Source organism: Bufo gargarizans, unplaced genomic scaffold (assembly GCF_014858855.1).
Source record: "Bufo gargarizans isolate SCDJY-AF-19 unplaced genomic scaffold, ASM1485885v1 original_scaffold_1773_pilon, whole genome shotgun sequence".
Classification (NCBI taxonomy): Eukaryota; Metazoa; Chordata; class Amphibia; order Anura; family Bufonidae; genus Bufo; species Bufo gargarizans.
In genome coordinates this window covers 204,679-228,057 of record NW_025334509.1, presented here as the reverse complement: position 1 = coordinate 228,057, position 23,379 = coordinate 204,679, and the positions used below count along the sequence as shown (strand labels likewise).

The window sequence follows — 23,379 nt, the reverse complement described above, 5'->3', positions numbered from 1 at the left end:
CCTATTCCTAGGATAGGTCATTAATATCAGATCAGCGAGGGCTCAGCTCCTGGCATCCCCACCAATCATCTGGAGAGGCTGCTGCGCTAAGGAACCGAGCACAGAGCCTTCCAATGTATAGCAGCTGTGCTCGGTATTGCAGCTCAGCCCCTTGCACTTCAATGGAACTGATCAGCAACCTTCAGCACTCCAGCTGCCGTGAAACTACAACTCCCAGCGTGCATACATACTTGGCTGTTCTTGTAATTCCTATAGAAGTGAAAGGAGGATTGTGGGGGTTGTAGTTTCTGGAGGTTGCTGATCCCTGACCTAGGCCATGTGACCGATGTATGATGACGTCACTGGCCTAAGAAGAGGCCTCTTCAAATAGCTGATCAGCAGGGGTTCCGGGACCTGAACCTCCACTGATCAGATATTGATTATTGATCCTCAGGATATGTCCTGAATATCTGATCAGTAGTATAAGACGTACGATCAGTACAGCCCTGTCTGCCATCATCCAACTGCTGCTACGTGTGTACTGTATACAGATTGGAGAAGGTTCTGCTTTGTCCAAGTGACATGATCATGCCGTGTCTGTGTGCCTAGGGATACGGCCACATGGCCCCCGCGCGGCCATGAAACTGGCTGTTTCACCTGGAACATTAGTGGCATATTGCTGGGATATAAAAACAAAAAAATGGCTGCACACCGTTATATATACAAACAATCGAGCTAAGAAATGGGGGGCATTCTAGATAAAAGTGGTACAATACCGACTATAAGTGCGCGCTAAGAGCTTCCATTACTCATTTATAGTCGGTATTGTACCACTTTTATCTAGAATGACCCCCATTTCTTAGCTTTATTGTTTGTATATATAACGGTGTGCAGCCATTTTGTTTTTTGTAATTCTGTTTGCTTCATGGATATGCACCTGTGATTCTGAAGGTTCTAGTCGAAATTTTCTTGCAATATTACTAGGATATGCCACCAATGTCAGCTAGGTGCAGGTCCCACTTCTGGGACCCACACCTATGTCTAGAACGAAGCTTCCAAAGAGAAAGAGAGCGCACAGCGCATGTGCAGCCGCCCGCCATTCATTTTTCTGGGAGCACCGAAAGTAGCTGAGCTGTTCCATAAAAATAAATGGAGAGCTGCTACGCATGCGCGGTGCACGCACCCAATTTTTGGGCACTCTGTTCAAGAGATAGGTGTGGGTCTCAGAGGTGGGACCCTCGCCTAGCGATATGCCAGCAATGTTCCAGGTGAGACAACCCCTTTACTAATGAACACCAAATAAACAATTTGTCTGTAATGAATTAATTTGATCCCGCAGCAGCTTTCATAACTGTGCAGTATTCGGCCGCCACGAGTCAGTTGTTATTTGTGGTTCATTGCCCCTTACAGATATATGCAGTATTCACATGCTGCACATTTGTTGCAAATAAATTCTGGAACTGTCCCATGCATCTGAATGGGGCTTAGAGAAATCCACGTGCTCGGTGCAAAAACATTTCCATTCAGATATAGTAAGTGCAGCCGACTTCCAGTTGCAGGAATTCCTGTAACATCTAAATATACCCTGTGGTTGTGTTCACGCAGATAAAATCCATATGAGCAAAATACATGGCAGATCAGTAGGCTTTATTAGCAGAGATAACATCACCAAATAACGCCAGCTATTTTAGCCCTTTCCCATGATTAACACCAGGGACCCCCACCCGATCAGCTGTTTTAGAAGGCAGCTCGCAGTGGCGGCGTGGACATCTCCAGCTTTTCCTAGTCCATGTGACGTCACATTCATTGGTCACATGGCTTAGGTGCAGATCAGCCCCATTGAAGTGAATGGGGCTCGGCTGCAATACCAAGCACAGCAGCTATACAATGTACAGCGCTGTGCAGAGAGCTACTGCAAGCGCTGCCGCCTTCTCAAACATCTGATCAGCGGAGGTTCCTGCAGTGGGCCTGCCCCCCCTCCCCTATAGGCAGCTCTGCAAGTGGTGGCTGGTCACTTTCTAGGACAGGTTACTGGTGGCCATTTTAAATGATTCCCTTTTAAAGCCTCATGCGCACATCCGTGGAACACAGACCGTGAGATACCGGCCTGGATTCCTGCTGAGTGCAGGAGCGCACTGCATCATTGGTTGCTATGACGCTGTGCGAATCATCTACCGGTCAGGATTTGAGATGATTCCACAGAATGAAGACCTGTGGTAAGTCCTGATGCATTGACACTAATTATATCACCTGCTCAATACTAAGGAAATCCTGAAAACATGACCGGTAATTGGGTCCCGAGGACCAGAGTTGAGGTCAAATCTCAGCAAAGGAGGACATACAGAGGACCAGCCGCAGGTCAACAGTCAGTCACCTGGAGCTCTTCTTTAGGTTACCATACAAAATTACAGTGCACATCCCTCCTATCATCTATGGACAGTGAATATGGCCGTGATAAACAGCTGTAGGGGGCGCTATCACTTCTCTACTATCCCCCTGATTTTCATTTTAAATTGCAACTGTTAGGCTACTTTCACACTAGCGTTCGATCGGATCCGCTCATATTAATGCAGACGGTGGCTCCGTTCAGAACGGATCCGTCTGCATTATAACTTAGAAAAATGTTCTAAGTGTGAAAGTAGCCTGAGCGGATCCGTTCAGACTTTACATTGAAAGTCAATAGGGGGACGGATCCGCTTGAAGATTGAGCCATATGGTGTCATCTTCAAGCGGATCCGTCCCCATTGACTTCCATTATAAGTCGGAACGGATCCGCTCGCCTCCGCACGGCCAGGCAGGACACCCGAACGCTGCTTGCAGCGTTCAGGTGTCCGCTCACTGAGCGGAGCGGAGGCTGAGCGCTGGCAGACGGATGCATTCTCAGTGGATCCGCCTCCACTGAGAATGCATTAGGGCCAGACGGCTGCGTTCAGGGCCGCTTGTGAGCCCCTTCAAACGGAGCTCACTGAGCGGACACCTGAACGCAGGTGTGAAAGTAGCCTTAGGCCTCTTTCACACGGGTGTCAGTTTTTTGCCCAGATAAGAGCCGGGTGCGTTGCGGGAAAATGCGCAATTTTTCCACGCGAGTGCAAAACATTGTCATGCTTTGCACTCGCGTGAGAAAAATCGCACATGTTTGGTACCCAAACCCGAACTTCTTCATAGAAGTTCGGGCTTGGGATTGATGTTCTGAAGATTTGTATTATTTTCCCTTATAACATGGTTATAAGGGAAAATAATAGCATTCTGAATACAGAATGCATAGTAAAACAGCGCTAGAGGGGTTAAAAAAAAATAAAAAAAAATTTAACTCACCTTAGTCCACTTGATCGCGAAGCCGTCACTCCGGTCATCACATGGTACGTCACATGATCTTTTACCATGGTGATTTACCATGGTAAAAGACCATGTGATGACCGGTGTGACGTCATCAAAGGTCCTTAACCTGATTTAATGCAGCAGCTCACCCCAGGTCCTGTTCAGCGCAGAGGAGACACAAGGAGATGCCGGCTTCGCGATCAAGTGGACTTTAAGGTGATTAAATTTATATCGTGGCTCACCCTTATCTTCCAATATGGTAAAGGTGCACTGTTTTTGGATGAATCACCTATTCATCCAATATAAAGGGTAAATACAAGTGTATATGAAAAACAGGCACTCACCAGCTGGTAGGTCTATAGTAGATATTTTATACTCATTAAAAATCACATATAAAAAATATATAATATATTCTAAAAAATATATACTGAGGTCCGGGGTCCAATTACATAGACAACTTCATAATGGATTACATAAGAATCAAACTATTGCTGGTAAACTTATACAGTGTGATGTCCTATAGTTATAAAGTGTCCTGTGATCATAAATAGAATTCTCCTGTAAGTGAATCCTCCTGCGAAATTTTTTTTTTTGCAAAATAAAACTTTTCGCAAAAAACCGTTGTGAAAAATTCCTGCGAAAAATTCTGCTTTGCGAAAAATTTGTGAAAAAAAGTGTGAAGAAAACAAACTTGTGATGAAAACTTTTTGGAAAGAACTTGCAATACTTTGATATTTTCTTATAGGGTATTGTATAACGGTATAGCAACAAGTTTTTTCATATACGTTGTATCAAATAGCGTTGCTGTAACAATGTAAATCCTCTAATTGCACCAGCGTGCAGAGTCCACACTCACAATATTACAAGGTGAATATGAGTCGGGTTTAGTGACTCTTGAATTTTGAAAAGATCCGAGGGACCCCGGAGTGAGAAGTGATGTCAAAAATGTGGGGAACTAGATGGATTCAGACCCATTCTCTTGTCCCCAATGAACAATCTACATGGAACAAATAAGATGGACAAGAAAAACTAGAATTTATAAATAACGCACCCAAAACGCATCGAAAACGCATCTGCGTTTTTGAGTTGGATGCGGTTTTTTGGCTGTACCCCCAAGATTGAGACATATGTATGTTTGCAAAATTTAACGGGGAGATACCTGAATATAAGTAAAGGAAGTTGAGGAATGAAAAAAACTAAGAAAAAAACTAAGGTTGAAGAGGAAGACAAATCTCCAATATGTTGACATTTTTGAGTTTTTAAGATTGATTTTACAAATTTTTATTAATTTTGATCAATTTTATATATTTTACATTGTTATATCTATTAAAGATCAATATATTTTATTTTATTTCATATCCAAAGTCTATAGAATCATATAGGTATGTAGATAGGACATACTGAGCTGAAATTTGAATATTATAAATCCATGCCGGGTTTTAGGTGGGGTTTGTGGAAACCAGAGTATTTAAAGAAGGGGGTAGTAACATTCGCATTATAGCCACTGAGGAAGAGGGAGACCCCTCGAAACGCATCTGGCTGGTCCTGAGAGCGATAAACTACCCACCTGAACCCGAACTAAGTTCCACTGACTATTGGTCACTTGAAGATCTATAAGCCGATCCGGACGCTAGCAAAACAGAAGCTAGCTCATAATTATCGCGAGATTACGCGACTCCAGCTGAGTGCTGCCTGGAAGGTGAGACGCAACTACACCACGTGGAACGCCGAGACCAGAAGAGCACGAGACAGCATATACAAAGCATCAGATCGAGTACAAAGTGATACAAAGTACTGGAACGGCAACTTTACAAGCGAGATACACTCTGAAGACAAGGTAAGAGGGTCGATGAATAGGGGGACGCCCCATTCACTAAACCCGACTCATATTCACCTTGTAATATTGTGAGTGTGGACTCTGCACGCTGGTGCAATTAGAGGATTTACATTGTTACAGCAACGCTATTTGATACAACGTATATGAAAAAACTTGTTGCTATACCGTTATACAATACCCTATAAGAAAATATCAAAGTATTGCAAGTTCTTTCCAAAAAGTTTTCATCACAAGTTTGTTTTCTTCACACTTTTTTTCACAAATTTTTCGCAAAGCAGAATTTTTCGCAAAATTTTTCGCAAAGGTTTTTCGCGAAAAGTTTTATTTTGCAAATTTTTTTTTCGCAGGAGGATTCACTTACAGGAGAATTCTATTTATGATCACAGGACACTTTATAACGGACATCACACTGTATAAGTTTACCAGCAATAGTTTGATCCTTATGTAATCCATTATGAAGTTGTTTATGTAATTGGACCCCGGACCTCAGTATATATTTTTTAGAATATATTATATATGCTTTATATGTGATTTTTAATGAGTATAAAATATCTACTATAGACCTACCAGCTGGTGAGTGCCTGTTTTTCATATACACTTGGACTTTAAGGTGAGTTAAATTATTATTTTTATTTTTATTTTTTTAACCCCTCTAGCGCTGTTTTACGATGCATTCTGTATTCAGAATGCTATTATTTTCCCTTATAACCATGTTATAAGGGAAAATAATAATGATCGGGTCTCCATCCCGATCGTCTCCTAGCAACCGTGCATGAAAATCGCACCGCATCCGTACTTGCTTGCGGATGCTATGCGATTTTCACGCTTCCCATTCACTTCTATGGGGCCTGCGTCGCAGGAAAATCGGACAATATAGAGCATGCTGCAATTTTCACTCAACGCACAAGTGATGCGTGAAAATCACCGCTCATGTGCACAGCCCCATAGAAATGAATGGGTCAGGATTCAGTGCGGGTGCAATACGTTCACCGCACGCATCGCACCTGCACGGAAAACTCGCCCGTGTGAAAGGGGCCTTAGGAGCACAGGTCATGTGCACTACAGATCCCAGCATGCCTGTATACCATCAGAAGGGATTCAGTTACATGTATAGATTCAGACAATTAAAGCCACAACATCTCCGCTGGCTCCTCATAGCACGGAGAAGATGGAAGAAACACACATTGGGTGCTCAACACCCGCCCTATTGTGCCTGCCGATCCATCCAGATTTCTATCTCCTAACTTACACAGCTAGTGTGGGTTTGGTTGCCCATGGCAACACTGCTCCCTGCAGCAGTGCCCTGTTGCCAAGCTGGGCATTATGACATCACAGGAGCGTTGCCGCTGATCCCTGGAACACTCAGTGAGGCGAGGATATTGGGGAGAGGACAGGTGAGCACCTTTTGCAGATCAAGTGATTTCTTATTTCCCTCCTTTTTTTTTTCTTTCTGTCCCCATCCCCCACCCCTTCCCGCAAACATAATTTCTGGTGTGTTGCGGAAGAGGCAGCAAAATGGCTGCTACGGGGGCTGGAGGAAGACTCCAGCCCTGGAAACATCTCCATTGTTCCCGGAGGCCCCCGTACAGCCAGAAGCCAAGGGGGAAATGTTGCTGCCAAGGGGGGAGGGGTGGAAACGAGAAAATGTTGCCAGTGAGGTGGGAGATGGTACCAATATTAAAAAAAATTAAATCCAGGACACGTAGGCCTTGACCCTCAGACCACTTGGGAATGACCTCAAAATGGCACCCAATATGGGACAGGTTACTCCCCCTCACACACACAAAATCAGAAGTGTTTGAAAGTCTTTAGTGTGCACTGTGGTATTTGGTGCTGTGCGGTAGTATTTTTTGGTGAGGTTCCGGTATCGCCTTGGATTGGCTGGTGGGGCCTAAGCCTCCTCATCTCAGAGCGCCTGCACCGAATGAACACAGGCGCGCGATTTTTGAAATGCTGACAGAGCCGGCCGGAGGAGGAGATCGCGGCTGGCCCTGTCAATCAACCGGACGAGGGGGCGGTTTTTTGCGGCGGCTACCAGCAAGTAGACGCCTTACTTGCTAGTAGAGACCTCATTTACATATTATAAAAGTTCGTTTTCAGAAGAAACTGCTGAAGGAAAGTAAGTAAGAGCATTATATTTTCATATATCGCAGTATAAGGAATCTTCTGTGCCCAGAACACATACAAATGGGCAATAATCAAAACAATTATATGACTTCCTAAAAAAATAGAAAATGATTTAGTCTGGTGATATTAAGTCCGGTCTAACATACAATCTAGCTCTATGAGAATCCCAACGCCCTATCCTTCTAATAACCGCTTCATCTAACCCGCACCTAGCTGCCTCAGTTGCTGCACTAATTCTAAAAGAATGCAAATACATTTTGAAAGCGCTTAGACCAAGATCAGACAAACACTTCTTAAAGGGCTTCTGTCACCCCACTAAAATCTTTTTTTTTGGGGGGGGGGGCTAGTTAAATTCCTTATACTGCGATATATGAAAATATAATGCTCTTACTTACTTTCCTTCAGCAGTTTCTTCTAAAAACCAACTTTTATAATATGTAAATGAGGTCTCTATTAGCAAGTAGTCCGTCTACTTGCTGGTAGCCACCGCAAAAAAACGCCCCCTCGTCCTGTTGATTGACAGGGCCAGCCACCCCTATCAGCATTTCAAAAATCGCGCGCCTGTGTTCATTCGGTGCAGGCGCTCTGAGATGAGGAGGCTCCCCTCCTCAGCACGCCTGCGCCGATTACGTCTTCTCTTTCGGTGATGTCATCGGCGCAGGCGCACTGAGGGAGTGCTGAGGAGGCGAGCCTCCTCATCTCGGAGCGCCTGCGCTGAATGAACACAGGCGCGCGATTTTTAAAATGCTGACAGGGCCGGCCGGAGAAGGAGATCGCTGCTGGCCCTGTCAATCAACAGGACGAGTAGGCGTTTTTTTGCGGCGGCTACCAGCAAGTAGACGCCCTACTTGCTGGTAGAGACCTCATTTACATATTATAAAAGTTCGTTTTTAGAAGAGACTGCTGAAGGAAAGTAAGTAAGAGCATTATATTTTCATATATCGCAGTATAAGGAATTTAACTAGCCCCCCCCCCAAAAAAAAATGACTTTAGTGGGGTGACAGAAGCCCTTTAAGAACTGAACAAAACTGAAACTTAGTCAGAGGAGAACCATTCTTATGCATTAAAAAAAGGACCAGGCCCAGAAGGACAAACTGAAAGCCAAGCACAGACCATTTTAACTGAACAAAGTGTAGAACCCAACCAAGCATTTAACCTTATAATTCTACCCCTCCCAAATTGATACATTTTAGAACGCTTCAAAAAAGATTTCAACAAAACCATCCTTTAAAACAACCTCATCAACTTCTAAGCCAGAAGACACTGAACGACTGGCAGAAACTAATTCACCAATCCTTAACACTGCAAAAAAGGCCAGAAAAAAACTTGTACGAAAAGGCAACACTTCAAATGAATCCAAACAAACAGAAGGCAAAATTTCATATAAACTCCTCAACAATTCAACAGATATCGGTCTCATATTATCAATACCCGAGAAACTCCTACGATAACCTTTTAGCATCTGTTTAATAGGAAAATAAGCTGACAGCGGTTTTCTACCAAACATCTTCAGAAAAAACGAGAATCCCGCAACAGTCCCAGCTACAGATGAAAAAGACATGTTTTTATTAAAAAGACTAGCAATAAATAACATACCACAACCAAGATCATCAACTTCACTGGACAATGGATTAGAAAATAATATCCAATCCCACCATGCAGCAGCGTTAGCAGCCCGTGTTCTTTGCGCAACCGACTGTTTGATAGACTCCGAAATCAATCCCAAATTTGATCCCATAGATGGCGAGGGCACGGCAATCCCTCCAAATCCACTTCTGGTGCTAACTCCCGAAATTTGACAAACCGAATACGAGATAGAGAATCCGCTAAGACATTGTATTTACCTTGAACATATTTAGCTTTAACCCAAATATTAAGTTTCATACTGCATGAAACATAACTTCTCAGTAATTTATCTACTATGTCGCACTTAGACAATAGCGTATTAATCGCGAATACTACACCTTTATTATCAGTGTTGAACAAAATCCATCTATTTTTAAAATAACCTCCCCATAGGACAATTGAGACAGGGACAGGAAAAAATTCTAGAAGAACAATATTACACGTTATTCCGTTATTAATCCATGAAGCCGACCAAGCCTCTGCCGACCATTTACCATCCCAATATGCACCGTAACCTCAACTCCCTGCTGTGTCTGTAACTAATCCCAGGGCTTCAACTTCCGCAAACTCCTCTTGCCAACAATAAGCTCCATTATAGTTTTCTAAAAATTCCAACCAGGTGGCCATATCATCTTTTAAACTTCGACTTAACTTAATATGCGAACTAGGAGATTCTCAAAGTATAGACCCTTGGAAAAAAACCTTCTCTTTGAAATAATTCTGCACGCGAAATTCAATGAACCTAATAGCGACTGCAACTCTTTCAATGTGCATTTTTTTTTCTTATGAAAGAAATCAACAAAAATGTAATCTCATCAATCTTTTCTAATGACAAACAAAATTCCATATTCATGGTATCGATGACTATACCCAGAAATTCCAAACAAGTACAGGGGGAAACCGTCTTCTCTTCTGCTATTGGGATACCAACCAATAATACACAAATTTCCAAAAATGAACTATGAACATAGACTAGAACTACAATAACCAATAAACAAAAAATCTTCTAATAACTCCCATCAAACTGGAAACTTAATGAGTTAAATCCTGACGGCCTAACTGGCAATAAGGGAAACGTTGACTTTACATCCGCCTTAGCCAGGAAAACCCTATTCCCCAAAAACCTCACCAAAGCCAATGCATCATCAAATGACGAATATTCCACACAGGACTTAGACTTATCCACCTCGTCATTAAGTGAGCTTTTTTCTGGAAACGACAGATGGTGTATAAGTCTAAATTCCCACGGTTCCTTTTTGGAAACTACTCCCAATGGCGAAATAGGGAAATTAACAAAAGGAGGATTAACAAAGGGACCAGCTATTCTACCTTGTACTAAATCTTTAACTAACTTACTTTTGACTACCTCTTTAACCACCTCCGGATCGCCTAACGCACTGATGCGTCCGGAAGGTGGTTTATTAATTCCTCCTGGACGCATCCGTGCGTCATCTCGCGAGACGCGAGATTTCGGTCAGAGCCGGCCCGCGCATGCGCATCGCGGGCCGGCAAAAGTTAAAGGAGTATTTCGTCAGCAACCTGCCAGCCAATGATCGTCGCTGGCAGGTTGCTGATTTTTAAAAAATCGAATCAGAAGCCAGATAACAGATCATATTAGTAAATATGATCTGTTATATGGCTGCCCTGCTCCTCTGCTGGTCCTTTTCGTCGGTTGGATCCAGCAGAGGAGCAGGCTTCACAGTGAGTAGCACCAACACTTCACTTTAGCCCCAGATCACCCCCTGCACCCCAATTAACCGTTTGATCACCCCTTTGATCGCCCATCAATCACTAGTGAAAGGAAAAAAGTGATCAGTGTAAACTGTCACTTTTTTTTTTTCACTGGTATTGACTGTTAGGTTTTAGGGATAGTTTAGGCCCCTTGGTTAGGTAGTTTAGGGATCAGTTAGAGCCCAGCCCACCGCACCGCAGTTCCTTATTCGCTGATTAGCGTATCGCTAATCAGCATTTGTACTTTTATAGTATCTGTAAGTGATCAAAACTGATCACGGTCAGATCTATAATAGTATTAGTGTCACTTTAGTTCGCCCTCCACCCAAAACGCAGTGTTTACCCGATCAGGCCTGATCGGTCGCCCACACGTGCGTTCACCCACGCCCGCCCCACCGCAGTGACAAAAATTTTTTTTTTTTGATCACTGCACATTCACTTTACACGCGCTGTGGCGATAAAAAAATCTGTTTTGATATTTTTTATCAACCGCAGCGGCCTCCGATACTACGCTAGCCTCCCATTTGTAAGACAGGCTTGCTTTTTTTCTTGGGTAGTCTCAGGGAATACCCCTAAATTTAGTTGCCCAAATGTCAAACAGGGGGTATTCTTCTGAAGAGGCCTACAGGCTTCTGACCCAGTCGGATGAGGAATGGGAACCCTCATCTGATGAATCTAGCGGGTCAGAATATGAACCTGTAGAAAGAAGTGGCTCTCTAACCCAAAGTTCGGACGAGGAGGCTGAGGTACGTGATAGCACCAGGCGTACCCGGCCCCGTGTCGCTAGACCACAGGTTGCGCAGGATCCGCTTCAAGATCAGCAGAGTAGGGCTGGTGCTGTCGGATTACGTGGTGAGGCATACACCAGCAGCGCAGCTTTTCCTGGACCTAGTACCAGCACTGCCGTACAACATGGTGAAGTAGCGAGCACCAGAAGGGCAGTTGAAGCTGGTACGGTGGCACGTGCAGTAGTTACCCCGTCGCAGCCACCGCAAGACGGGCCCGTAGAGCCCCTAGAATCCCTGAGGTGCTGGCAAACCCTGATTGGCAGTCCCCAACTTCAGCCGCACCTGTAGTTCCCCCTTTCACCACCCAGTCTGGAGTTCGGGTTGAGACCGCTCAGATCGGTTCGGCCCTGGGATTTTTTGAGCTGTTCTTGACTGCGGAGCTCTTAGACTTAGTTGTGGCAGAAACAAATCAGTATGCCACACAATTTATAACCGCCAACCCGGGAAGCTTTTATGCCCAGCCTTTCCATATTTTTGTGAAGGACAAGTTGCCACATGCTTTCGGTGGGTGACTTGATGGGCTACGTAGACAAACCAGTCCTATAAAAGGACCTTAGCTCCACTCTTCCTTAGACCACACCAGCTAAATAGAAACAAAAACCATTATTGAGAGGCTAATTATGTGCTGCTGTGTGGACAACAGGAAAGAGGAATTGTGTAAGTAAATTCTACTTTTCCATTATGCCCCATGACAGCACCTGTGAGAAACCATCCCCCAACCGGACAGGAAGCAGGAACTTCCAAGATTGTTGAAAAGGATCCTCCTCCCAAGTTTCCTGTCCATAGGACAGAGTTTAATGGGACTGTAGGAACTCCTGTCTTGGGTTGGCTGATGTGGAGGTTACCGGTCTTCACTAGGAGCTGCTGTTTAGTCCGGAGTTCCTCTCTTGCCCACGGATGATGTCTGGGAAGTCTCCTCATTCTACCCTTCTGCTGCAGCCTGGTAGTGCAAGGGAACTAAGAGCAATATTGTGTGCACTGAGTCAGTCTATCTCAGATTTCAGAAAGACATGTAAAGATTTTTTACAATGTAACAGCAGTAACTTTTGTTAATAGACGGAGGGGGGGGGGGGGGGGGGCGGGACGGACGGACAAGATCTCTGGCTCTCATGACAATTACCCTAGGAATCCTGAATGTGGTAGAGGGGGTCTTCCTCTGCCTGTCAGAGGTCCATCTAAAGTGGGTCAGAGAATATTTGTGCAGACTTCCTAAGCCGTCGCACAATCAGCAGGCAGACTAGTGCTTAAATCATGATCAATTGGATAAAGGGTCTGTGGGAGACTCCCCACTAGATCTATTTGCTACCTCAGAGAACAGAAAGTGCAAAAACTTCTTCTCCATGAAACCCAGATGGGACTAGATCTCAGTCTTGGGAGAGGGTCTGTGTTATGCCTTCCCTCCAATATGCCTCCTGCCTAGAGTTATCCAGAAACTGAGAAAGGAAAAGGCGGGGGGATTCTCATTGCCCCATATTGGCTAAGAGGGTTCTGGTTGAGGATGCTGTCCCTGTCAGACCCCAGGGTTTTGCTAGAGATCAAAGATTTATTATATAGGGGGTCCTCTTATCCGTCCAAAGGTAGAAAAGCTGCATCTGATGGCTTGGATAGTGAGAGGAGATTCTTAGAGGTCATTCTGCCCAGGTTATTGCCACCCTTTAGGCTAGCAGGCTTTTCTCAGATTTGCAAACACAGAAGTAGATATTTCTCTCCCTCCAAACATTCCTCTCATCCATCATTTTTTTTATTTTTTTGCAGGAAGGGCTTAATTAACAATAATCTTAGGCCCAGTACCCTAAAAGTTCAAGTTTCTGCCTTAAGCGCCCTCTTAGATTGTATTCTTTGTGAACACTTGAGGGTTACAATGTTTATTAAAGGTTCTTCAATGTTAAACCCCTCTGTCAGAGTTACAGCTTCTCCATGTGATTTAAACACTGTACACTCCAGCCCAGTGATGGCGAACCTTTTACAGACCGGGTGCCCAAACTGCAACCCATTTATTTATCACAAAGTGCCAATACGGCAATCTAACCTGAATACTACAGTCCAGTACAGTATATCTTCCATGTACTTTATCATTGAGCTGTAATATCCTGCCTACATTCAGTGCACTGCCTGTGCTGTTCATAGTGCACCCTGCGCTGATGAATGGCAGGAAAAGTCTAAATCAGGGATGCTCAACCTGCGGCCCTCCAGCTGTTGCAAAACTACAACTCCCAGCATGCCCGGAAAGCCTACAGCTATCAGCCTAAAGCAGAGCATGATGGGAGTTGTAGGTTTGCAACAGCTGGAGGGCCGCAGGTTCAGCATCCTTGGTCTAAAGCATATTGGTACACCATAGACTTTTTCCACTGTGCGGGTGCCCACAGAGAGGGCTCCGAGTGCCGCCTCTGACACCCATACCATAGGTTCACCAGCTCTAGCCTATCCCAGATTTCTCAAAAGTTTATCTGTTGGGGTTTCATTGTGTATACATCTTGGAAGTCCCTGTTTCTTGTCCAGATGGAGGATAGTCTCTCACAGGTGCTGTCATGGACTAATGGAAAACAGATTACTGGTAATCTGTTTCCTGGACGTCCTACACAGTGGCACAAAGATATGGGGATGTAGCGAGGGGTTTTCCTGGATTTTTATATTGATGACTGTCCTCAGCAATCTCCCTGATCAGCTGTTCGGCAGCGCCTCCAGCACCAGAAATACACAGCTCTATCCATCGTGTAGTAGACTGGTCACTGCGCTGCTGCCATTGAAGTAGATAAGAAGAGCACTGCATTAACCAGCTCCATTCACTACACCATGGACAGAGCTGTGTGGTTTGGGCGCCTATTTCCCATGGCTGTGCTAATCCTGAACAGCTAATTGGGGCAGTGTGGGGTGCTGGCCCCGGGCTGATCTGATATCAATGGCCTACACTGGGGACAGCTCATCATTATAAAAATCCTGGACAATCTAAGGGAGGAAAAATTCTAAAGGGCAGTTTCACACAAGCGAGTCCATTGCGGGAATCACGCTCCGTGTGGGCTCTGGACTTGCAGGCGCGCACGGCATTATCATGATTTATAATGCTATGTGTCTCTGCATGGGCTTTTTTCCACAGAATCATAGTGACCTAAAGCTGTCAGTAGGATTCTGTAGAAATAAGGTCAAGCAGAGACACATAACATATAAATCATTATAATGCTGTGCGCTCCTGCAAGTCCAGAGCGGAGGATCACACTCACACACGGAGCGTGTTTCCCGCAATGGACTCGCTCGTGTGAAACAGCCCTTAAGGGTATGTGAAAAGAATCCTTCAAATAGTGACATAAAAAAAAAAATCGTGCACACGGCCGTGCAGTTTGTACTTGATCTCTCTGCCCGTAAGGCCTCATGCACACAACCGTCTCCTTTTTGCTGCCCGTAAAACATGGATACTTGCATTTTCACCTTCCGCACATCCAGAAATATGGTTGTGTGCATGGAGCCTAAACTAGTTGTAGATCTAGTTCACCCCGATGGCACTGTAAACTCCTATTAGTTGTAATTTAATGTATTTCTACCAGACTACATGTGTGTGTGTTTAGAGACATTTAACTCCTTCGCAACCTCTGCTGTACATGTACGTCTGAAGACTTCACATTAAAGATGCTCGCACGTGTAGTGGGCACCTTACCCTATGGGTTTCTGCTGTTTTAACCACTTAGATGCCGCAGTCTATTGTGACCATGGCATCTGAGCAATGCAGGTGCAGCTGAGAACAGAGAAGCTGTAGTATACCAGTGATGGCTTGGAGCCTCCAGCAGTCTGATACCCATCACTGGAATATTCTAATACAGGCCAGCAGGTGGCAGTACTGTATTGGAATACAGTTAATGGTGTGTTCAGTGATGGATATATACCCATCACAGAACACAATTGGCAATCTAATGATCGCCAGTGATAGTCACCTAGGGTTACCTAAAAAAAAAATAAAAGTTCAAGTCGCCCCCCTTTCCTCAAAATCAAAATAAATAAACAATACAAAAAAACTAGGCATCAACACATCTGAATGAGCCACGGAACGGAACCATGGATGCGATCAGCACACGGTGCTGCATCTTTAAAGCTCTTTTTGTGAGTTCGCCATCACAACCTCCTCTGGCCGAGAGCTACATAGTCTCACTGCTGTTACAGTAAAGAATCCTCTTCTATGTTGTAGAAACCTCCTTTCCTCTAGGTGTTTAGGATGTCCCCATGTTATAGATACAGCCCTGGGTATGAATAGATGATAGGAGAAATCTGGCAACCTGTCCCTCCTGACCCCAAAATAGCGCTCTTTGCAGGTGTCGAGGAGGGAAGTCACCATGCGGTGTGGGATCTTGTCATCCAGAAAGTACAAGTCACTCAGCAGACCCACAGCTTGGAATCCAAATGTTGAAAACCAAGTTGGCATGTCATGGCCCATAAGTAAGAGTCAGTATAGAAAACTTTGTACACAAGGACATGGAAGTTTTTACTTCTTTATTTCTGTTGTTAAAAGTATTTCAAGCAAATGACTTCTGAAACTTGTAGGTGTTAGTGCAGTAGCAGATTCGTGGCATCAGATGTTCCTAGACTCAGCACGGTGATCACAGGAGCTTGTCTCATGTCCATGGCTTAGGGTCATTGATGTTGTGTTGGTATTTCTTCTTATAGTGAGTGTATAAACTTTATGTAGAAGAGCCGGAGATGATATCCACTGGGCAATCATGACTTCAGTTTAAATGTGGTTAATAATAAGCTTGTCTCTGTCTTCACTTAGGATGGTTTCAGTGGTCCAATAGCAAGTCTGTGATTGGAGCCACAATGTTTTCTTTTATAGAAAATGTACCAATTTTCAAATAAACTTTATAAAGATGAGCCGTTTATATTGACTCTAAAGAACACTAATGGCCTTGGTAAGATGGGGTTAACCCAACAGCATGTCTATGGTTTCACTTCAGGTGGTAACAGTGGTTCAATAGCATGTCCGTTTTTTAAGCCAAAGATGTTTTTTGTTTTTTCTTCCAAAGAAATATTTTTCACTTTTTTCCACTTTCTTTTACCATAAATAAACTATATTCAAATGAGCCGTTGATATTGACTCTACAAAACAATCATGGCTTCTGGTAAGATGATGTTAAACTAATAGGCAATAGCATGTCGATGGCTTCACCAAAGGTGTTAACAGCGGTCTAATAGTATGCCAGTGTTTTAAGCCAAAGTGGTGTCTTTTTTTTTTTCAAAGAAATATTTTCCATTTTTTATATATTTGTTTTTTCCATGTTTTCAAATAAACTATAAACAGATGAGCCATTGCTATGGACTCTACAGGACAATCATGGCTTCATGTAAGATGATGTTAAACTAATAGAATGTTGATGGCTTCACTATAGGTGTTAAAAGTGGTCCAATAGCAGCGAGTGATGTACGCCAAAGTGGTGTCTTTTTTTTTTTTTTTCCAAAGAAATATTTGAGCTGTTGATATGGACTCTACAGAACAATCATGGCTTCAGGTAAGATGATGTTAATTTAATAGCATGTCTATGGCCTGACTAGGTTGTAACAGCGGCCCAATAGCAGCCTGTGATTTAAGCCAAAGTGGTGTCCTTTTTTTAGATGTTTCTTTCCCTTTTTTTTTCTTTTTTTTCAATAAACTATATACAGATGAGCCATTGATATTGACTCTACAGAACAATCATGGCTTCAGGTAAGATGATCATAAGATGGCAGCATGTCTATGGCTTCACTTTAGGTGTAATCAGAAGCCCAATAGCATGCCAGTGATTTAAGCCAAAGTGATGTCCTTTTTTTTTTTTTAACAAATATTTTAAATTTTCCATTTTTTTTTTTTCATTTTTTCTCCATGTTTTCAAATAAACTATAAACAGATGAGCCATTGCTATGGACTCTACAGGACAATCATGGCTTCATGTAAGATGATGTTAAGCTAATAGAATGTTGATGGCTTCACTATAGGTGTTAAAAGTGGTCCAATAGCAGCCAGTGATGTACGCCAAAGTGATTATAAGATGGCAGCATGTCTATGGCTTCACTTTAGGTGTAATCAGCAGCCCAATAGCATGCCAGTGATTTAAGCCAAAGTGATGTCCTTTTTTTTTTTTTTAACAAATATTTAAAATTTTTCATTTTTTTCTTCTTTTAAATAAACTATATACAGATGAGCCATTGATATTGACTCTACGAACGATCATGGGTTCAGGTAAGAAGATGTTAGTAGCATGTCTGTGGCTTCACTTAAGGTGTTAACAGTTAGCCAACAGCATGCCATGGTTTTGAGCCAAAGTATTGTTCATTTTCTCTTTTGGAGAAGCGCTCTTCTAGCTTCTTCACAGATTTTTTGGGGATCAGCCACTTTCACCTTAAAAAAATAAAAAATAAAAATGAAAATAATACAAACATAGTAGGGTGTTTAGCCAGTTTCTAACTGATGACTTATGCTCAGAATGCTCAGGTCCAACAGCTGTTTGAGAAGGCACCGGTGCTGCTCACAGCTTACCAAGCACAGTGCTGCACATTGTATAGCGGCTGTGATTGGTATCGCAGTTCAGTCCCAATCACTTGAATGGGACTAAGCTCCACCTAGGTCACGTGACCGATTAACGTGACTTCACTGACCGAAGGTAAGCTGTGAGAAGGTCATGTCACTCACAGGAGCACCAGTGCCTTCTCAAACAGCTGATCCGTGGGGGTATCTGGAGTAGGATAGGTCATCAGTGTCAGAAAACCCCTTTAAAGCAGTCTATATTGCTTTGGGACCCCCAAGTAGTAGTTGTAGTTGTACTCGGTTTCCAACTTAGGTTACATTGAGAATCTGTGGCAAGACTTGAAATTTGCTGTTCAGCGACGCTCTCCATCCAATCTGATTGAGCTTGACATATTTAGCAAAGAGGAATGGGCAACACATTTCAGCCTCTAAATGTACCCCAAAAGATTTGCAGCGGTAATTGCAGCAAAAAGTGATTCTACAAAAGTATTAGGGGGCTGAATACAAAAGCACCCCACACCACAAAACCATGTGTCATTTTCTGTTCACTTCACACATACTTGCTACTTTGTGTTGGTCTATCACATAAAATTCCAATAAAATACATTGTGGGTGTAACTATAAAACATGTGGAAAGGTTCATGGGGTATGAATACACTCTCAAGGCACTATCTACTGTATGGTAAATGTGTTACCTCAGGAATAAGAAGCTTCTTGGTGTTAGGAGCTTCTGTGCAGTCAATGTCCTCCAGAGTCCCACACTTGGGGATATCTTTCACCCAATATCCATCATAGATTCTGCCCTTGTCCAGGTAGTAGAATATCCCAGCTCCATGCTTTCTTCCATCTTTCCAGGATCCTTCATAACGATTCTTGTTTGCTGTTAATAGGCACAAAGGGATCCACATAGACATAGAGACCACAGCATAAAGATATTACAGGAACAATGCGGGACCATATCTTATCTACATATACACCTAGGATCAGATGGATGATGCGAAACAGGACTGTACTGATCATCACTAAATTCAGCCTTGAAGACTTTCACTGACTATAACAGGTAAGTACCCTATAGTTCTGTCTATTTCCATGTTCCCCTTGTGTGATAGATCTATGATTCAATATTCTGAACTCCTGATCATATGTTCTCAGGTCATTACTGGATTTTTCTCTTGACAAGAAGGAAGGAACCTAAAAGTACCATGAAGTACCTAAAAAAAGTATCCCTTGTCCACAGTACTTGTCATTGTGCCATTCTCCATCATAGATGTCACCATTGGCGTATATCATCTTGCCCCATCCGCTCCTTTTGCCGCAATCCCAGCCGCCTTCATAGTATTCAACATCTGAATAGTAGTAAGTCCCATATCCCTGCAAAGAGACACAAACCACAATTCACATTTAGCTGAGGTTTACATGATATAGATTTAGAAGCATCCTTGTCCTATTCAAGTCTTGTACCCTGGCCTCTTTAATACTTTATAGCTTAATGTGAACTATAGCCTAAGGTCCTACAGGACTGGACTCTGGTCGGGCCTTGTCAGGAGGACATCATGCTACAGCTACAGAGACAATGAATTACAAGACTCTATTGTCTTCTCATTTCTTCTGGACAAAAAGAAAACAACTTACATGTTTTTTGTCATTCACCCAGTTGCCAGCATAAACTCGAATGTATGTTCCAGTGCTGGGCGCTTTCACGGCATACGTCCCGTATCCGTTTCTCTTTCCATTTTTCCAGTCTCCCTGGTAGATGGCGTTGGCCTTCTTGTACAGATAAGAGCCTTTGCCTGAAATACAGTGTGTTAGGATATGTTCACACTGAGTTCTTGGATGGAGGTTTTGAGGCAGATTTTCCTGCAGGTTTTTCATCCAAAGCCAGAAGTGGCTCCATCAGGAAGGAGAAGTCTAAATCCTTCCTTTACATTTACAACTCGTTTCAAATCCACTTCTGCCTATGGCTGAAAAACCAGCAGGAAAATGTACCTCAAAACCTGCTCCAAAACCTCAGTGTGAACCTAACCACACAGTTCTAAGAATACAATCAGAGCAGGGGATATATACCAAGAAATCATAGTGCAGAAAAAATTCTTATGTCCAGCAGACCCAGAGACACCAGTTACACCCTTGTATGATATGATGTTAGGGCTAGGTTTTACATTTTGCCGTTGGTACATGACAGATGCCAACGGCTTCCAACAGACCTCGGTGACCACAGATTGACCGTGAACCTAGACTTATCTGCAACATCATTACAAAACATTGAAGAGCAGCGTGACCGACCATGGAGACCAACCTCCAACCTGAAAATCACAAGATCTGTAACTTCTATCAGCTGCTGTATAAAGTCTGTGTGAGGAGTGGGGATGATTCCAGGGCTGTTCTAATATGTTTTGTAACATCTGAAGTTAGGGATTCGGGAGATAGATGGGCATGGCACACACAGCGCATTGTTTAAAGTTTCCCAGGCATTGACACACCCCATTTATTAGGCCCTTTATTAGGGCACATCACTTGTCACCAAAATAAGGCCCCCAAAACGTAACAGCACCCTCTTCCATGGAGCGCTCTGGTCCATTGCTCCATCCTCTCAATGTAATTTGGATGCCAGGGCTAAAACTGATGATGCTCTGCCATATGGTTAAAGTTTAAGGAACCTTCCATGTGTTTTTATAAAGTTGGCAAGTATGATTTTAAAGGACCTTCCTGTGAACTGCACCTGGAAGTGCTGGAACAGATACAGGTAAGTATTTGAATAAGGGACCAACAGCAGAACAAATCAAAGCCGCCCCATTGGTCCTGAGTCAGTCCCTCTCAGTGCATGATGCTACAGCATTGGGGAGACATGATGGGGGGCGTGGCCTGTAGGCAGTGGGACAACCCATGAGGAATATGAGAGTGAGGAACACCCCGCAGCAGCTGCGACCTGGTGTCCAAAACAGCTGCAGTCTGGAAGCAGCCCCTGACACAGTAGCCATCATCAGTCTTGGGACTCATGAGTTCCCTGAACAGCCAGACACAGGGCGAGTAACTGATATCCTGGTTAGGGCTCATGCACACGGCTGTAGTTTCTGTCCACATCTGATCTGCATTTTTTGGGGATGGATGTGGACCTATTTTTTCTGCAAAGCTACAGCAGTCATAATTTACATAATTCCATATTTCTGACATGCTGTAGAAGACCTCCAATAACATGTAATTGGATCTATAGGGATAATCCTGGTGACAGAATCCCTGTAAAGTTTCCAGCCATAAATCATGAAGAGGGAAGGCACCTGCCCGCGGATCTTCCTGACTTTAGTGGGGGCCTTTTCTATTGCTCTATTATACCTGTTTCACATCTGTTTAATATGGACTGACCGCGGGTTGAATGACCTAAAATTTTGTAATAATCGAAGCTTTAGATAATGGAGACCGTACCAATCTCCATTATCTAATGCTTCTAATTTGACAGTTTTTATTTTTTATATTTTTTGCACATTACTAAATAATGCTAGATGAGAAGGCTCAGGTCAGAGGTTGCCTATAGCAACCAATCAGATTTCTACTTTCCTTTTCAAAAATAAAAGTCCTAATCTGATTGGTTGCTATGGGCAACTGCCTCATTTCTCTTTTGCACCAGTTTAGATAAATCATCCCCATTACATCTTATACTTTTTTGGGGTCATATTAAAGTTTTCAGTCCTAATTCTTGAAGAGGGGGGGCATCGGCCAGTGGATCTTCCTGACTTGAGTGGGATCCTTTTGACATTACAGTTTACAGTGAAGCTGTCATTTGCAATGACGATAATTAAGGCCCAAGGCCAATCATTGCAGGTGGCGGCATAAATCTGGACTCTACATGTATCTCGCATGGACAGTTGTATGTTGTCTGCTTCAGAGTTGGATCCGGTAGAAATCTTCATGTCTGTGCACCTGGCAATAAAACCGCCCATGTTGTTTATCACCAGGCTCCGTCTTATGTCTCCATCTCCCACCAGTTTAGCCGTTAGGTATTTAGGAAGTTAAAAATAAAATGGACAGATAGACCAACACTTCATACTTGGTCAGCACCAGGTACCTTTCCTAGTACAACCCAATGGGGAGTTCTCCTTTAAGAGATGACATTCGCCTGTATCCGTCTGTCCGCTATACAGTGATGTGTATTTCCAGTCTTACCATGCCTCAGGTTATTCATCCATTCTCCGGTGTACTCGTCTCCATTGACGCTGTACACGGTGCTTCTCAGGCCTGATTTCTGGGCTTTTCTATCCCAGACCCTCCATGGGGGTTCGGCGCTCCTGATGGTCTTTAGTAGCGGCATGTCAGCAGGTCCTGGGGTCACAAACACAACGTCTGTCTATACAGTCCACTACTATATACACACTGTATACATTACTATAATTATATTGTTATATGAAATTATCTTACCTAAGAAAAAAATCCAATCTCAGTCACACGGACAGTATATGTCAGCAGTGTGCACGCGCTCAGTAAGCAGAGAACTAACAGCTTTCTGCTAAACCGGAGCATTTGGAACCAGAACCAGTGACATTACACGTTATACTTGTGATGTCATAGCTTGTCTCTATGGACACAGAGGAGGAGATTTATGAAAACTGTTCAAAAGAAAATGTCTTGCCCAATCACAGCACAGCTTTCATTCCTCATAGTGTTCCTGAAAATTGAAAGCTGCATTGTGATTGGTTGCTATGGGAAACAAAGACAGTTTTTTGAAAAATCTGCCAAATTAGTCATAATTGCGAATCTCTAAAAGTTTGGTCTTCTCTAGTTTTGACAATTTTCAGAATTATTTTTATTATTGATTTATTTGTATTTCAGTCACTTATTATTTAAATTCATGTCTAAAGTGTCTTGCTTCACTTCCCGTGGCCATCATGGTTTGTTTCATGCAGGTCCCAATACTGTGTCATGCAGGGGCATAGCGTGGGGGGGGCCGGAGGGGCCGTTGCCCCGGGCGCCAAATTGCAGGGGGCGCCAGGCATCCGAAATTTCAATGAGGGCTACGGGAGCCTATGGCTCCCGTCCCCTCCGTTATGCCCCATAGGCTTCAGGCCTAGTGGCCTGAAGCCTATAAGGCAGTAGAGGCGAGCGACGCAGGACTCGGTCACGATAACCTCACTGTGACCTCCTGCGTCGGGTCTCGCGAGATGACGCGATGACGCGGCGCAGGAAGGCACAGTGAGGCGTTCGTGACCGCCTGCGGCGGGAACAAGCAGGGATGGAGATAGGTAAGTATTTTTTTTTAATGTTAACTTACCTAATTGCAGAGGCTCTGGCGGCAGTATGGGGGGTGGGAGAGGAGAGGAGAGGACTGGAGCAGAAAGGCTATATTCAATGGCATTGGCACAGCAATAAGAGGGGCGATTATATTAGCAAAGAGGGGGGCCAGTTTATTAATAACAGAGGGGCCATTACATTAATAACAAAGAGGGGGACATTATATTAGCAAAGAGGGGGCCAGTACATTAATAGCAAAGAGGGGGACATTA

The 23,379-nt window shown here is 43.6% G+C and overlaps 1 protein-coding gene across 1 annotated transcript; it reads right to left on the bottom strand.

Annotated features, from left to right (window-relative positions):
• Positions 1 to 17,631: 17,631 nt before the first annotated feature.
• On the bottom strand, positions 17,632 to 22,190 carry LOC122923608 (MORN repeat-containing protein 3-like). The gene is made up of 5 exons (XM_044274475.1): positions 22,046 to 22,190; positions 19,520 to 19,677; positions 19,099 to 19,258; positions 18,583 to 18,767; positions 17,632 to 17,761 (listed from the first exon to the last, which is right to left on the bottom strand). The coding sequence occupies exons 1-5, from the start codon at positions 22,188 to 22,190 to the stop codon at positions 17,693 to 17,695; spliced, it is 717 nt and encodes a 238-aa protein (XP_044130410.1). The 3' UTR covers positions 17,632 to 17,692.
• Between the last annotated feature and the right edge of the window lie 1,189 nt (positions 22,191 to 23,379).

Coding starts and splice junctions, on each gene's coding strand:
- LOC122923608 (XM_044274475.1), bottom strand. CDS start 22,190: ATGCCGCTACTAAAGACCATCAGGAGCGCCGAACCCCCATGGAGGGTC. Junction 18,768..19,098: donor ACAAGGGATACTTTTTTTAG/GTACTTCATGGT, acceptor GCCTATTAACAG/CAAACAAGAATCGTTATGAA. Junction 17,762..18,582: donor AGAAGCTTCTTATTCCTGAG/GTAACACATTTA, acceptor TATTTTTTTAAG/GTGAAAGTGGCTGATCCCCA.